This window comes from Doryrhamphus excisus, chromosome 11, assembly GCF_030265055.1.
Source record: "Doryrhamphus excisus isolate RoL2022-K1 chromosome 11, RoL_Dexc_1.0, whole genome shotgun sequence".
Taxonomy (NCBI): domain Eukaryota; kingdom Metazoa; phylum Chordata; class Actinopteri; order Syngnathiformes; family Syngnathidae; genus Doryrhamphus; species Doryrhamphus excisus.
The window spans coordinates 13,267,172-13,281,839 of NC_080476.1; the positions used below are offsets into that span (position 1 = coordinate 13,267,172).

The 14,668-nt window shown below is 47.8% G+C and overlaps 4 protein-coding genes across 20 annotated transcripts in view; 3 read left to right on the forward strand and 1 right to left on the reverse strand.

Moving 5' to 3' along the window:
- LOC131138067 (organic cation/carnitine transporter 2-like) overlaps positions 1–2,369 on the forward strand; it is a 5,649-nt gene extending 3,280 nt beyond the window's left edge. For 2 of the 4 annotated variants that reach the window (XM_058086652.1, XM_058086653.1), the window contains 4 exons: positions 70–158; positions 229–443; positions 1,607–1,787; positions 1,861–2,336. In XM_058086652.1, coding sequence (XP_057942635.1) covers positions 70–158; positions 229–443; positions 1,607–1,787; positions 1,861–2,188 — 813 coding nt within the window. In that variant the 3' untranslated portion in view covers positions 2,189–2,336. Of the gene's footprint in view, positions 1–69; positions 159–228; positions 444–1,606 lie in introns of all 4 variants that reach the window. The other 2 variants (XM_058086655.1, XM_058086654.1) reach the window with 2 other exon arrangements.
- LOC131138066 (organic cation/carnitine transporter 2-like) overlaps positions 1–9,864 on the reverse strand; it is a 21,687-nt gene extending 11,823 nt beyond the window's left edge. For 3 of the 4 annotated variants that reach the window (XM_058086650.1, XM_058086646.1, XM_058086649.1), the window contains exons 1-2: positions 8,333–8,630; positions 6,961–7,084 (exon numbers count right to left, since the gene is read on the reverse strand). The gene's annotated coding sequence lies outside the window, so the exon portion shown is untranslated. Of the gene's footprint in view, positions 1–6,960; positions 7,085–8,332; positions 8,631–9,682 lie in introns of those variants that run through there. The other variant, XM_058086647.1, reaches the window with a different exon arrangement.
- Positions 3,409–7,621, forward strand: LOC131138330 (organic cation/carnitine transporter 2-like). The gene is made up of 9 exons (XM_058087158.1): positions 3,409–3,832; positions 4,413–4,516; positions 4,603–4,757; positions 4,888–5,059; positions 5,455–5,581; positions 6,311–6,411; positions 6,852–7,066; positions 7,226–7,408; positions 7,482–7,621. Exons 1-9 carry the CDS (start codon positions 3,422–3,424, stop codon positions 7,619–7,621), a joined length of 1,608 nt encoding a protein of 535 aa, XP_057943141.1. The 5' UTR covers positions 3,409–3,421.
- Positions 9,712–13,680, forward strand: LOC131138081 (uncharacterized). 11 transcript variants are annotated; one of them, XM_058086685.1, is made up of 9 exons: positions 9,712–9,977; positions 10,075–10,163; positions 10,286–10,553; positions 11,464–11,601; positions 12,626–12,665; positions 12,734–12,796; positions 12,864–12,895; positions 12,967–13,010; positions 13,077–13,680. In XM_058086685.1, exons 1-9 carry the CDS (start codon positions 9,932–9,934, stop codon positions 13,314–13,316), a joined length of 960 nt encoding a protein of 319 aa, XP_057942668.1. In that variant the 5' UTR covers positions 9,712–9,931; the 3' UTR covers positions 13,317–13,680. The 11 variants fall into 11 exon arrangements, with proteins under 11 accessions (XP_057942668.1, XP_057942669.1, XP_057942665.1 ...); XM_058086686.1 differs by having other exon boundaries at positions 13,091–13,284; XM_058086682.1 differs by having other exon boundaries at positions 12,967–13,680.
- Positions 13,681–14,668: the final 988 nt, after the last annotated feature.

Consider the following 14,668-nt stretch of genomic DNA (forward strand, 5'->3'; position numbering starts at 1 on the left):
TTGTAGCTCATGCTGAGTGAGTCAGTGTTGGTTGAAGTTGCACGGTCTCGTTTTCCCTCCCGGCTGCAGTCACTGCCTCCAGGCAGAGTGTACACCATGCTGGACGTTCTGAGGTCCAAGAACCTACGATGCATCACACTTATGTGTCTGGTTTTGTGGTGAGTCCTATTAAAGCAGACGAGAAAGGAAGGGGAACCAGGGTGAGCCGAGTCTCTCTTCTCCCACCAGGATGGCAATAAACGTTGGTTATTTCGGTTTATCGCTGAACACCTCCAACCTCAGTGGAAACCCCTTCGTAAACTGCTTTTTATCGGCGACTGCAGAGGTGCCCGCTTACATCGTCTCCACGTGGCTGCTGAGGAAATGTCCCAGGAGAGCACTTCTGTCCACCTTCCTGTTCATCGGAGGAGGAGTTCTGCTTCTTATCCAGTTCATTCCCACAAGTAGGTCCCCTCACTGCCAGTGTTATGACCCCGAGAGTCCTCTCGGAGGCGCTGTTGGTTGGGCGACTTGCAGCACCTGTGGTGGCTAGGACATCAGAGCCACTTGAAGACCCAGCTCATTGTATTCTTCAGGTAACCTACCTGCTGTGGTACCGGACAAGCAAAGAAGAAACAACGCTGGTCTAATCGTTTTTCCACGACTGTAGACACACATTTCCAGGCATGCATGCCCTACACCAGGAGTCACCAACTCTGTGCCCCCGCGGACACCGGGTCGCCCCTTCGGACCACACGGGTCACCCCTTCGGACCACACGAGTCGCCCGCCAGCCTGTTCTCAGAATTCCTAAGAATTCTAAGATTCCTGCCTCCCGCCCAATCGGTCTGTTTAATTTACCCCGCCCCCGAGCCCTCCAGGCACACCTCCCGCCGAGCCCACTCCGCTGTGATTGGTCATGGTCACCGAACGCTTCCGGACATCCATTTTGCAGCTACAGGAGTCGATAGTAAACATCAGTTATCTTTTTAAAATGTCCGCTTTCAACATTGACCTTGGAAAGGTGTCGGACTTCAGCAACCGTTTGGCGTATCGTCCAGCTTAGTATTGGACCATGCGTACAACAGTCCCCGTGTGAGGCGCCTTTGACGCTTGCTGGGCACACAAGGGAGTCCTGGTTGTGTTGACGTCAGTGGAACTGGGTGCTAAAAAAGCCTGATTCAGGGCTAACTTGCAATGTGAAAATGAACATTATCTGATGCCTTGGCATGGTTGAACACTAGAACACTGTAAGAACATTTATGGGTCGGGGAAGAGGAAAAGCATAATGGTCCCCTTTTAATGGGTCCCTCAGCAAATTGTCCGTTTCAGAAGTGTGCATCAAACGGGTGTCCCCTTGCAATAATCAGCACCCAAGAAGTAGCTCTCGGTTTCAATAAGGCTGGTGACCCCGCCCTACAATATACATTGTACTGATGTTGGCTTCCATTGTCATTATTTGGTTCAGTTTGGTTTCGTTGGTACTGTTGTGTTAACCGTACATCCGGTCTGTCTCCTCTGTTGGGGCCCTTGGGCCGAGTCGTAACAGCGAGCGCATTACTAGTCAAAGAGTCCAAACCAAGAAGAACCACGGTCATACTAATATTCCCCTCCCCCTGTCTCCCCAGCCCTGGAATATGTGGCCTTAGCTCTGGAAATGACTGGCAAGTTTGGCTTCACCATGGCCTTCAGCATCGTCTACATCTACACGGCGGAGCTCTACCCCACCGTGCTCAGGAACGTCGGCATGGGGATGTGTTCCTCGGCCGCACGCATTGGCAGCATCACCGCTCCCTATGTCATTTATTTAGGAAGGTGTCCTTTTTGTGCCTCGGCTTGCGGGCCGATCGTGGTCACCAACCGTTGCTTTTGTGTCCCTTACAGGCTCTTACAACAAGGCTCTTCCGTACATCCTCATGGGAAGCCTCACAATCGCCTCCTCCGTGGTCAACTTCTTTCTTCCAGAGACCCACAACAAAGACCTTCCGGAAACTTTAGACCAGATGCAGGAATGTCAGGGGTATGTGGTTGCGGTTCGTCTCTTCAGGGCACAGCGGAGCAAATGTGTCCTTTTCTGTCTGTTAGCCTTCACTTGTATAAATAAAAAGGTTACAGCTAACATGAGCAAGGAAAAGGAAGTTGTGATGGCCATCCTAACCACGCTTTGTCTCCAGGTTGTGCAGCAGACCCAAAAGGAAGACATTCGTTGAAAACGGGGGAAGTGGACACCCACCAAATCAACACGAAGCCAAATGTGATACTGTATAGACGCTGCAGTCTGATTTCCAAGGGCTAGCTTGATGCTACAATGATGCCTGATTGTTCCATTTGTGCTTGCGCTTGGAACACATGGATACCTCATTGGTCTTTGATTACCATAAATAAAACGGATAAAGCCTCACGATTGATATGCTAGCTCAATTTGTCACAATGAACACCTACCTCTTCTACACGGCCACGAGCTACGGTACGTCTTGGATTGACTTGTGTTTCTCACCTCAACAAACCAAAATGGTGCAACAGAAAGTTGGCAGCATTTTGGTTAGGGCAATGGTTACATTTTATTTTGAAAGGTCCATCCAGGCTACAGTGGAATAGATCACATATTATATGTCCAAGGAGTAGAAAGAATCAAAGCTTTAGCTTTTTTAAAATAATTTTAAATAATTTCTTAATACGTTTGCAACCGACACTTGGGTTTGAATTAACAATTAACAATGAATGAAAGACCAGGTTGACTAAAATCAAATCTGTGATCTGATTAAGGTCACATAACCTTAATTTGCTATCTGATTCCCGCCTCTGCCCCAAGTATTAAGCCTCTTGGGCACCATAAAGTCGGTGTTCTATCACGACGCTGAGTCAGCTGTGTGCTGAATGAGCCGCTCAGCTGTTTAGGTCGTCCTATCTTCCAGAGAGATAAAAAAAAAAGACATGGACCCGCAGTTTGATTGTTGAGTATCGAGTGTCCATTATTACTGGAATAATTCCATGGTGTCCCAATTCTAAAACAACATTTCCCCCTCCTTAATTTTGAGGGGTTTATGGTCTAATCAGATGTGGCCTATGACGTGCATTATTAGCTCCTTCATGCTAACTTTTTCTCTCTTTAGAGCACAGAAAAGGGAAAGATGCGTGCTCAGGCTTCAAATAAGGACTGTGGATGATGCAATTTTTTTAAAGTGCAGTTTCACTTTAAATTCTGCTAGGAGAAAGAAAATATTCCAGTTTTACAACATCTTGTCAAATATTAAGCTACTTTCTAAGGATTCTGCAAGGCCAATTCCCTGTGGAGCGTGTTTTCTTATTGCGTAAGTGTGTGCAGGTTTGACTGTAACTGTGTAACCAGTCTGATGACGCGGGTTTATGGTCATCATCTCAGGTCCCATAATCTTCCGTTGCTCTAAGAGCACACAGGCAGTAACGCAGAAACAAAGTCAGCCATGATGGCCGACATGAAAATTCGAGACTATGACAGCATCACGTCTTTTCTGGGCTCCTGGGGGGCCTTTCAGCGTCGGGTGTTCCTGGCGCTGGCCATCAGCATCTATCCCAATGGCTTCATTGGCATCTACATCGTGTTTGTCGGCGACACGCCGCCTCACCAGTGCTACATCCCCGAAAGCGCCAACCTCAGCGAGGCGTGGAGGAACGTTACCATCCCCACGGAGACGGTGGGCGGCGACGAGAGGCCCAGCTCCTGCTCGAGACTCAACCTGGAGAGGGTCAGGAACTACTCGGACAGCGGCATCGTCCCACACGTGGACGTCAACGTGGCAGAGATTCCTTTGGAGGCCTGCAGAGACGGGTGGACGTACAGCAAAAGTGTTTACCAGTCGACTATTGTCACCGAGGTAAGCCGGAGAGCTTGGGTCAATGTTTAAGATAATCAATGGAATGATGGGGTGGGGGGGGCACCGAGGTGTTCAGAGGCCAGGTGTGAGACATTAATTCCATTAGTCCTGGGAGCCCCGTCCCAGAACACCTCACCAGGGGGGCATCCACCTCAGATGGGCTCCTCTCCAGGCAGCCCCTCCCAGATGACTGAGATCTCACCATCTCTTAGGGTGAGTCCTGCTTGTGTCCGCCATGTTCTCCATCACATCCAAAAGCTCATGAGCGTCAATGAGGCGAGGAACAAAGATTGACGGGTAAATCGACAGCTCTGCTCAGCTCTGTCGTCACCATTTTGACCGCATGACAATCTGCCTGGCAGCCTCGAACATGAAGTTTGGTTCAAAACTTTGCTGCTGATCAGCAGGAAATCTTCTCCGGGCTAGCACACTACTAGCTAGACCCCGAGACATTTTGGTGTATCTTTGGATGGCTGGTGCAACAGGACCAGGGTGGGGCGGTGCCCCAGTGCGTACTACTCTGTGTTGTACTAACTCCGACTCCTTCATAGCAAATAATTGACATGCGTACGTTGTTTAGTGGAACCTGGTTTGTGAGGACTCGCACAAAATCCCGCTGACCTCCTCCATCCATTACTGCGGCGTGCTCGTGGGAGCGTTCCTCTCGGGCCAGATGTCGGACAGGTGGTGCATCGGCGACGCTATCCAAAAGTCACCATGTTGCTGTTGGAGATGCGGTCAGACGGATTCCTCTGCCTTTCCAACAACAGATACGGGAGAAAGCCCGCCCTGTTTACCATGATGGTCCTTCAGACGGTGGCTGTGACGGCGCAGATATTCTCCCCCAGTTGGGAGATCTTTACGTTCACCTTCTTCCTCGCGGGTGCTGGGGGGTTCTCCAATTACATCATTGCGTTTGTGCTGGGTACGTTATGACCTTTTTGGAATTGATTAAAACCAGGGCTGTGGTGGCTAACGCTAACGCTAGCTATGAGAAGAGATGATTATATTAGAACCGCTATTGAAAAAGTGACCGGTGAATGTTTTGCTCTTAGGAACAGAAATCCTGAACTCCAAAGCTCGGGTGGTCTTCTGCTCCCTCGGTGTTTTCATGAGCTCAGCCATAGGATACATGCTCATGCCGGCCGTGGCGTACGCCCTGCGCTCATGGAGGATGCTGCTGATCCCCATGGCTGCATCGGGACTGATATACATACCGCTGTGGTGGTGAGGCTGTGGAAACGTGACCATTTACAGACAGATAACATATTTGGAGGTCAGCTTTTACCGAGTCGAGAGGACGAGTATGTGAGCAGTGCGGACTCAGCGCTGTGTCGCCATCAAAAACCAGAGCGAAAATCTAAAATAACATGGTCTTCTAAAAATGACAGCAATTGAATAAAAACAACCTTCAATAAGAATGACAGGTTAGAAGCAGGTCTAAAATGAGATAAAACCGATGGATCAAGACTACACTGGTTTAAGTGGTCACGCCAAAGTTTTATCCCTCCCACAACTTTAGTCCTCTCAGCGCCCATAAATGCATCACGGACAATTACGCAGACTAGACAATGTACAGTAACGCCCTACCAATCAAGCATCAGCACGCTATTGTCTTGCAGGTTCCTACCCGAGTCCCCTCGCTGGCTGCTCTCTCAGGGCCGTGTGGACGAGGCGGAGGCCATACTGAAAGACGCCGCCAGGAGAAATAAGGTTGCCACCCCGGAGGCCATTTTTACAGAAGCTGAGGTACGTCAGCTTGACGGTATTTTAGGTTTGAAAGTTCAGGGAGTTACTGATACAGTAAACCTCGGATATATCGGACTCGGATATATCGGAAATTCGCTCACAACGGACAGATAAAAAAGAACCGATTTTTCTGTAATGCATTTCCAATAAAAATTCATTGCATATATCAGATTTTTTATAACGGATTTCGCCTATTTCGGACAAAATCTCCAGTCCCGTTCCAATGCATTTCCATTAAATTTCCCTGGCATATATCGGATGGCCGCATCGTTATGCTAATCTTGTTGATGTCACTGGCTATTGTCTTTCTCCTGGCTCCAGATTTAGGACAAATATAAAAGTGAGTGACGTCAATAATACTAGCACAGCAGTGAATGAGATCTTAACCTCACTATTGGAAATAATGTAGGCCTGACGGGCGTAACAGGGCCTAGCTTAATTAACAATTTGTTATGCTCAGAGTCCAATAAAGTTAAATTCTCATTACCTTACGTCTCTTTTCATTGCCCAGTCATTGGAAACATAGTCAAGGAAGTGCCTTTTTATAACGGATAAAATCCGATTTACGCATATACCGGATATAAATCCGATATATGCGTAAAACTGACATTTTCCGGTATACGCATATAACGGATTTCGCTTATATCGGACAAAACCAGTGGGAACAATTGAATCCGATATATCCGAGGTTTACTGTACAAGTCTTTTTTTTTTTTTTTGGTGCTCCAGATTGAAGATGCACTGACGATGAAAGACAGGAAATACAACATTCGAGACATCATTGGGAGCTGCAACGTATTCACCGTCAACGTGCTGTGTTCAATTCTATGGTACGTGCATTATTATTATGATTATTATTATTTCTCATGATGGACCGATAAGAGCATTTATCTAATGATCGTCCAGCTCCATGCAGTGGAACAACCCACTCTACGCCTCCCCATCCAAGTCAGTGGAGGTACTTTGGAAGTACTTTTAGTAAACCCTACTGTGTGTGCAGCTGTAATGCTAATGAGATGATGCTAATGAGATGATGCTAATGAGATGCGTTGGTCTCCAACAAAGGCTACGAACTGGAACCACATTGATGACCTATACGCTGTAACTCTTCACTTCCAATGTACTATGTGCTATACATCACATACATAAAAGACCTGGGTTTTAAGATGTGTAGAGAAGCCTGCTTTCTTACAAAGCTGTCCTCCACGGAGATGCTTGCGCCTATATTGTTCCGTGCCAGCGTTCTCACATGATGAATTTTCCCCCACAGGTTTGTCATCACCATCAGTTACTACGCTTTGATCCTCAACACCTCCAACCTGCACGGCGACCCCTACTTCAACTGCTTCCTGTCTGCGGTGACGGAGGTGCCGGCTTACCTGATCGCTCTGCTGCTGCTGCACTTCTGCTACCGCCGCCTGTGCCAGTCGTCCACGCTGCTGATGGGCGGAGTCATGATCCTGTGCGTTCACCTCAGTCCCATAGGTAATGACACCAGACTTCCTGTCAAGGAGGAAGCGGCTGGTTTAGCGGTGAGGCAGGCGTCCAGTCTTACCGGCTTCCTGTTTATTTCCATTTCTTGACATCATCAATGTAACTTGACCTCCCGATGCCGCAAATGTGACCATTTCATGCCCCACCCAGACCTACACTGGGTGGCCGTGCTGCTGGAGATGCTGGGCAAATTTGGCGTGACGTCGGCATTCTGCGTGGTGTACACCGTCACGTCTGAGCTCTTCCCCACCGTTATCCGAAACACGGCCATGGGGTGCTGCTCCATGGCCGCTCGTGTCGGAACCATCATCTCCCCCTTCATCATCTACCTCGGTGAGTACGTTAAGACTTCCATGGGGTTCACTTTGAGGCCTTTTCAGGTGTGCTAACCGTACTTTCTTCCTAGGCCAATATAATAAAGCCCTTCCATACATCCTCATGGGATCATTGGCTGTGGTCGGAGCTCTCCTTTGTCTCCTCCTGCCAGAGACGTTTGGGAAGCCTCTACCAGAGACCATGACGCAAATGCAAACCATGTGCGGGTGAGTTTACATGTTTACATCCAAGGTACACTCCTGGACCAATTCTTTAGGTACACCTGCACAATCTAACTTAAGAGAATATTTCAATATTTCCACAGGCAAAAAGGCAAAGAAGAAAAGGACAATGGAGTGAGCGTGACGAGTTATCAGAATAAAGAATCCAAGTTTTAAATAACAGTAGTTTACGCCTGAAAAGAATGTTTGTGGTTTTCTGTGTATGCATTTAACTTATTGTAAAGCGTCATTAAAAATGTACTTAAGTATAGCCAATCAGGTCTTTTCTCTTTAATTGGCAATGACTGTTGGCACCAGAGCAACAGTTAATCAAAGCAAACATACATCGAAAGTTCTAGAATCTGGCTTATACTGCCATCTAGCGGTGGGACGGGTAAATAGCGGCATGACTTGTTTGTTTCTTTCGGCTTTTTCCCGATTTCGGAGTCGCCACTTGAACTCTTCTAAATAATCTTGTAACGGACGTCCAGACGTCAAATAAATTAATCCTAACATTCATAGGTACTCCCAAACATAACATATACACGTCTACAGTCTATACTACATCCACCATTGAATTGGAAACACACTTCGTTGTACACGACAAATGGCGATGTACAATATCCTTTCTAACATGACACCCGGTCCAATTACTGGTACAATATATGATGGGGGTCCCATATGTAATTACCCATACCTCCCCACCCGGACTCTGACTCACATTTTCGACGGAATCACACCATAAATCCGCCAACAATTTGGAGTTAGCGTCCACTTTTCTGGATAGCCACTGTGAACTGTGCTGTGAGGGGCGGAGCTTAACTTCAACCGCTTCATTTTTTTTTAAGTACTAGCCCTTTTTACACCTTTTTTTTACGACGACCCGAGTATACTTTCTTAAAGCAGGAGGACCGCAAAGAGTACTAACACTCAGTCAAGATGACAACAGTAATACTCCACCAAAGCAAGGAGGGCACCAGTACTGAATACTATTTAGTTAATGGAAGCCTGACTCAATTAGCAGCAGGTGCGCGTGGACAATAAAGTAAAGTACGCAAACACAGAACAGGGCAAAACAGGAAATACTACAAAATAAAGGCACAAAGCAGGAACTAAGGCATAAAAGTGAACAGAAACCAGTAAAATGTGCCATAAAGACCCGTGACAGGTCCAGGAGACCTACGATAGGGGCCAAAAAGACTTGTAAGAGGTCCAGGAGAGCCACAAGGGGTCTGGTGACAAAATGAGGCACCTCTGCATGGGTGACCCACCATGAGACCAGGAGACCATCAAGCAAGGTCGTTCATTGTTTGCATCTTCAGACCTGCTGGTAATATTCTTCAATGCCATGGACCCTTCATTCATTCATTCATTTTCTACCGCTTTTTTCCTCACGAGGGTCGCGGGGGGTGCTGGAGCCTATCCCAGCTGTCTTCGGGCGAGAGGCGGGGTACACCCTGGACTGGTCGCCAGCCAATCACAGGGCACATATAGACAAACAACCATTCACACTCACATTCATACCTATGGACAATTTGGAGTGGCCAATTAACCTAGCATGTTTTTGGAATGTGGGAGGAAACCGGAGTACCCGGAGAAAACCCACGCATGCACGGGGAGAACATGCAAACTCCACACAGAGATGGCCGAGGGCGGGGACCGAACCCTGGTCTCCTAGCTGTGAGGTCTGCGCACTAACCACCAGAGCCATAGACCCTATTGGTTCTAAATAACATTCCTAACCACATTCTTACAATTTCCGTATCACAGCATTTTGGGCAATTTCGTAACTCAACCAGGTGCCAGGCTGAGTGGGTAGAGTGCAGATAAAGATAAATTGCAAACATTTATGGATTAAGAATACAATGCATGGTCACAAATTCATAATTGCTCCTGATGGCCCCTATAATGTCATGTTTGTACATCTTCACTGCAAATATGCAGACTCCCTCGAGATTGAAACCCAGTAACAACAACAAAACTGATAATAATAATAATTGGTATTTTTGTTGTTGCTGTTGATAACTAGTTGCTTTCCGTGTAATAATAATAAAGTAGATTAGGGGTGTACCGGAAGTCGTCCCCTCCACACTTCCGTCATGGGCTTCAAAATTGAAGTTGGAGCGAGCGAGACCATTTCATCAATTTTCTATAGCGTTGCTGCAGACAACCTCAATATTCATGTATTGACATTGAAGTAAAATGTGATTATACGTGGCAGCTGAGTCATGACTCGTTGCCTTCGCCTGAAGTTCAGTTTGGTTCAACGTTTGTGACGCTAATCACTTCGTTCATTAACGTGCACTTCCGGGTGTTAACAATGAGGGGTGACACCCCGCTCAAAGCACCTCGAACTCGGCTACACGGTAAGAAATCCTGAGTCAATATCAATAATAGCAACGATCATACAGACGAGTGACGCCTGTCAATACAACGGAATTTACTCCAAGTTACTTTTCGCAGCTAGGAAGAGACGTCAAACAGGCCGAGTTTATGAAACACTTCCTGAAGAGGAGGACCCGGATGTGAGGAACACGAGAGTTGCTGGTCAAGTGAGTAAACAGAATTCACCAAGTGAATTTCTAGTCTTGCCGATCTGATCCTATTTTTTCAATAATAAGCTTTTGTTACAAACATCAATTTGTGGAATTGAATATAGTTATAGAGAATATAGACATTTTCTTTTCATGTGATCTCCGAGCCCTGGCCATGTCCTCCATCGCTGCAGTCGTCCAGCCAAAACATCAGAAAAGTTCATCAAAATCTGCTCCTGGCAGCGACACCAGAGGGCGCCACAACTCAGAACATGGACTCAAGTTTCAGCTCAGATGATGATGAGGATGATGAGGATGATGAGGATGATGAGGATGATGACGACGACTACTACTCCTCAACCAGCAGCAGTGTTCCCTCTCCAGAGATCTTCAGACAGGAGCACTACGGTGGGTCCACCACTGAACGGGTGTCCGGTTTAGACAAGCCATGATCCTTAGATGGATGGATCGTAGAGACAAGCACCAGGTTTTGGCCCTTTGTATTGAGCTATAGACCATAACCCACACAGAAAGCTTTCTAGATCTTCCAGAATTTGCACCCGTTCCAGGTGTATTTCCTTAGATTTACAAAATGGTCCTTTTTTATTCATTACATCCCTTCTGGGCAGACCCACTCCGCTGTGATTGGTCCCGGTCAGCATGTACCCGGGCACGCCCATATAAGGAAGTCACTGCCTGTGATGTCACAGTGAGCCCATGTTAGAAAAAAATACTCTGAAGCCGAGCATTCAGAGCCCAAACTTCTCTCAAGGCCCATATTTCCAAAATGGATGTCCATTTACCAGAACCAGATTAGGGTGAAGAGCTCAGCCATCCGGGAGGGACTCAGAGTAGAGCCGCTTCTCCTTCACATCGAGAGGAGTCAGTTGAGGTGGCTCGGGCATCTAGTCCGGATGCCTCCCGGACGCCTCCCTGGGGGGGTGTTCCGGGCATGCCCAGCCGGGAAAAGGCCCCGGGGCAGACCTAGGACACGCTGGAGGGACTATGTCTCACAGCTGGCCTGGGAACGCCTTGGTGTCCTCCCGGTGGAGCTGGAGGAGGTGGCCGGGGACCGGGAAGTCTGGGCTTCCCTTCTAAGACTGCTGCCCCCGCGACCCGGACCCGGATAAGCGGAGGAAAATGGATGGATGGATGTCCATTTACATAATATTTGATGTAGTTATTTAGAAATGTTGTGGGGGAAAGTTGCAAATTACAACCAACAGGTTTGATAAGCAACTGGGAATCGTCTCTGTCTTAAAAGGAGCCGTTCAAAGAACTGTGGTTTGTTGACGTAATCCCCATCTCTCCACTGCAGCGGCAGGCGCCTTTCATTTCCCCGTCGAGGACGATGTGCTGGATCTCTACGAGCAGGTGAAGAACTCCACCTTGCTGAGCGCTGCCCACGCCGCCAGCATCCACAGACACCGCCCCCCCAACCTGTCCACCATCCTGGGTAGGAAGTAAGCACTGTCACAGTGACATTTGTAGACATGTTCTTCCCGTGGATCCAAAACGGATGCTTCTTCGGGCGTGGTAACACAGCACGCTGCTGTTGTTGAGGATCTACTACAAAAATCATCCAAAGATCACCGAAACCTGCTGCAAAAATATTAGTCAAAGATCCTCTATTTGACAGGAGCTCTCAGCCCTTTTTAGACCCTACTGCAAACCTACAGTTAAACTAAGCTAACCCCGCTAGCTTCAATTCCCCCTCCGAGGTTCTGCCAACCGTGTTTATCAACCAGTTTAGTTGGGGAGGAGGTGGCTTAGTGTTTATGGTGAGAATCCCCCTGCGGCAACCGCATGGAGTAGAACCAAGTCCAGCCCCTCTCCAGGTGTTTGGTTACAGAACTGAAACTGGGGGTCGAGGTGAGTCCGACCGTCTTGTCGGAACGTCTCAACCTCTCGCACAAACTGGGGCGACTTACCCCAGCAGAGAAGTGACGTTCCAAGCCCGGACGCCCGCCCCCTCGACCGCCACACAATACGTATTGGACCAGACCCTTATGCTTGCCTCCGCAGGTGGTGGGCTTACCAAAGGGGGAGATCCTGTGTGGCTTCTTTGGGCTGGGTGAAGGCCCGGAACCCCCTTCCTGGTTCCAGGATGAGGGTGTCTTGAGGGTGTCCCAGGTCTGGGTGAGGCGTGGTCCCTCCTCTCGTTCTTGTTCATAGGGTCTTCTGAATCACTCCTTGTCTTGCCCGTCACCGAGGACCTCTTTGCCTTGGGAGACTAAAACCTGGTAAAAATGCTAGTCAAAGATCCTGACAGCAGCACCCTGCAGTTTTTGAGAAACTATCGTAAAAAATAGACTTGGCGGGTTTTAAGGATGTACTGTAAAAACAATAGATCTTTATCTGGCAGGACTCTGTTTTGAGGTGACCTGGTGGGACGCTCTTATGTCATTGCTGGTTTAGATTTGGCTAGAAGGTTTGAGTATCGCCTTGCTCTCACCGGTTTTTGTTTTTTCTGTCTGCAGATGACTCCAAAGGGCTGTCTGACACAAACTGCCAGATCAGGTTTGGATGAATTCACGCCCAACCAATATACTTATCCACCCACTTTCTATAGCACTTGTCCTCATTAGGGTCCCAGCTGACTTGGGACAGGAACTGGGGTACGGACTCGACTGGTCGCCTTCCAATCACAGGTAGGACTGAACAAAATAACATTTGGCTTGTCACTTGTTTTACATTTTTGTCTTCTGATTCTTCCAGAGATGGCGGAGGGACTGTGGAGGCACCATTTGGTAAATCCTACTTTAGAGGGCTGGATTATTTTGAAATGGGAATCGAGATGGACTTTTGTGTCTTATTTCAGGCGTCCAATCTGCCGACAAGTCTTTGAAGAGGAAGTCACCCGATGTAAGCTACAAACATGGAATCGTGTCTTCATTTAAACGACACGCCGATCAAGCGTCATCTCCTCAGCCGTCGTCCATCAGGAGGAACATCAAGTGCAGGAAGGTGGTACGCTTCAAAAGCCCCATGGTGGCTGAGGGGAGCAGCCCAATGCCGGCAGAGGAACATTCCGGGCCGGAGTCAGCCAGGTTCTTTGACTTGCCCAGCCATTCCGACATGGAGGAGTTCTTCCGCGGAGCCGAGGAGCGATGTACTCAACTCGCAGGGGTGCCTTTGCTTCCTCTCACGGTTGCACCGAAGCAGACGTAGGCAAAGAAGTGACTGCATAATATCCTGTCGCACGCCTTGCATGGAAACAGGGTGTTTGGAAACAGCCATCAATGCAACAGACCACAGGCCAGTGGTCCTGTCATGAAAAGGGGACACACACACTAATGAATGCTACAATACACTTCAGTCATACAAACGCCTTACGTTGCATGGCTTGGAACAAAGGTGCGTACTGCTGAATGACCACTAGATGTCAGACTTTTCCCAATTCTCGACCAGACTTCTTTTCAAACTGTATGTGTATATAGTTTAAGTTGCATTCAGTAGAAACGTAATGTAAAATGTCGTCTTTGTGTTATACAAGTCTCTTGTCTCTGCCAAAAAATTTGTCAAATAAATGTTTTGTTATATGCATAACTGACTTTGTCACAAGCCTCTGAGATATGTCGCAAGCAGGGTTTCCGTCAGTAAAAGACACACATTTTTACGACAAAAACATCAACACAGGCTCCCCCCGCCCCCATTGACCACGTGATACAAGGCTAAAAAAAATAGGAGCCAATCATATTAATTCTTCACTGCACTCACGCCGCGTCAGCCAATGAGAAAAAAGGGTAGCCGGGTTACCGAGTGGCTCCCGTGACTAATGGCTGTCATATGACTATGACGCCGATGGAGACGGTGGCAAGGAGCGAGACTTGCTGGTGGATTTGAAGAAAAGAGAGCTTCTCCACATGAATTTTTAGTTGTATTATTTTTTTTATTTGGATAGAAAATGCCTCCGACGCTCTTTCAGAAACTTTTCAACTAGAGAAGTGCCTTTTCGCCGCCGCCGCAGAGATGCAACAAAGAGGAGCCAGCCTTCAGGTAGCGTGTGTACGCCTGTTGTTATGACTTACTTTGGCAATCGAACCAAGCCTTGCTTGTTCCTCGTTTCACACTCACTCTTGCTTTCATGACTGTTTCATGGAGATGTCTGGCACAAGACGGTGGAAACAGGTGCGCGACGTGTTTAGCTAGCATGCTAACGATGGCCAGTCAGAAAAGAATGAAAATGATGACAGAAGAAATATGATGGCAAAACAGGAAGGTGGTGTCCCTGTTGATGTGGCCGCCATGCTGCGTCTTTGGCAACCATCATGTCTTAGTAAGCCAAGTTTCTCAGAATGTGACTTCTACCCGAATTGACTTTGCTGCATGCTTTGGAGAAATCGGGATACTTGGGGAACCTGAAGCGGTGTCCTCTACCTCACGTTATTTTATGTGGACATAAAACGGGAGTCCCAAGGGGGTCGTTTCTCCGAAAGCCTGTTTATGTCGACACGTGTGGTGGTGTTGTTAACTTCCTTATTGTGGCGAAGACGCATGAAACAACAGCAACATAACGGCCG

Coding starts and splice junctions, on each gene's coding strand:
- LOC131138330 (XM_058087158.1), top strand. CDS start 3,422: ATGATGGCCGACATGAAAATTCGAGACTATGACAGCATCACGTCTTTT. Junction 3,833..4,412: donor AGTCGACTATTGTCACCGAG/GTAAGCCGGAGA, acceptor TACGTTGTTTAG/TGGAACCTGGTTTGTGAGGA. Junction 5,582..6,310: donor CCATTTTTACAGAAGCTGAG/GTACGTCAGCTT, acceptor TTGGTGCTCCAG/ATTGAAGATGCACTGACGAT.
- LOC131138081 (XM_058086682.1), top strand. CDS start 9,932: ATGAGGGGTGACACCCCGCTCAAAGCACCTCGAACTCGGCTACACG. Junction 10,164..10,285: donor ACACGAGAGTTGCTGGTCAA/GTGAGTAAACAG, acceptor TAGAGAATATAG/ACATTTTCTTTTCATGTGAT. Junction 11,602..12,625: donor CAACCTGTCCACCATCCTGG/GTAGGAAGTAAG, acceptor TTCTGTCTGCAG/ATGACTCCAAAGGGCTGTCT.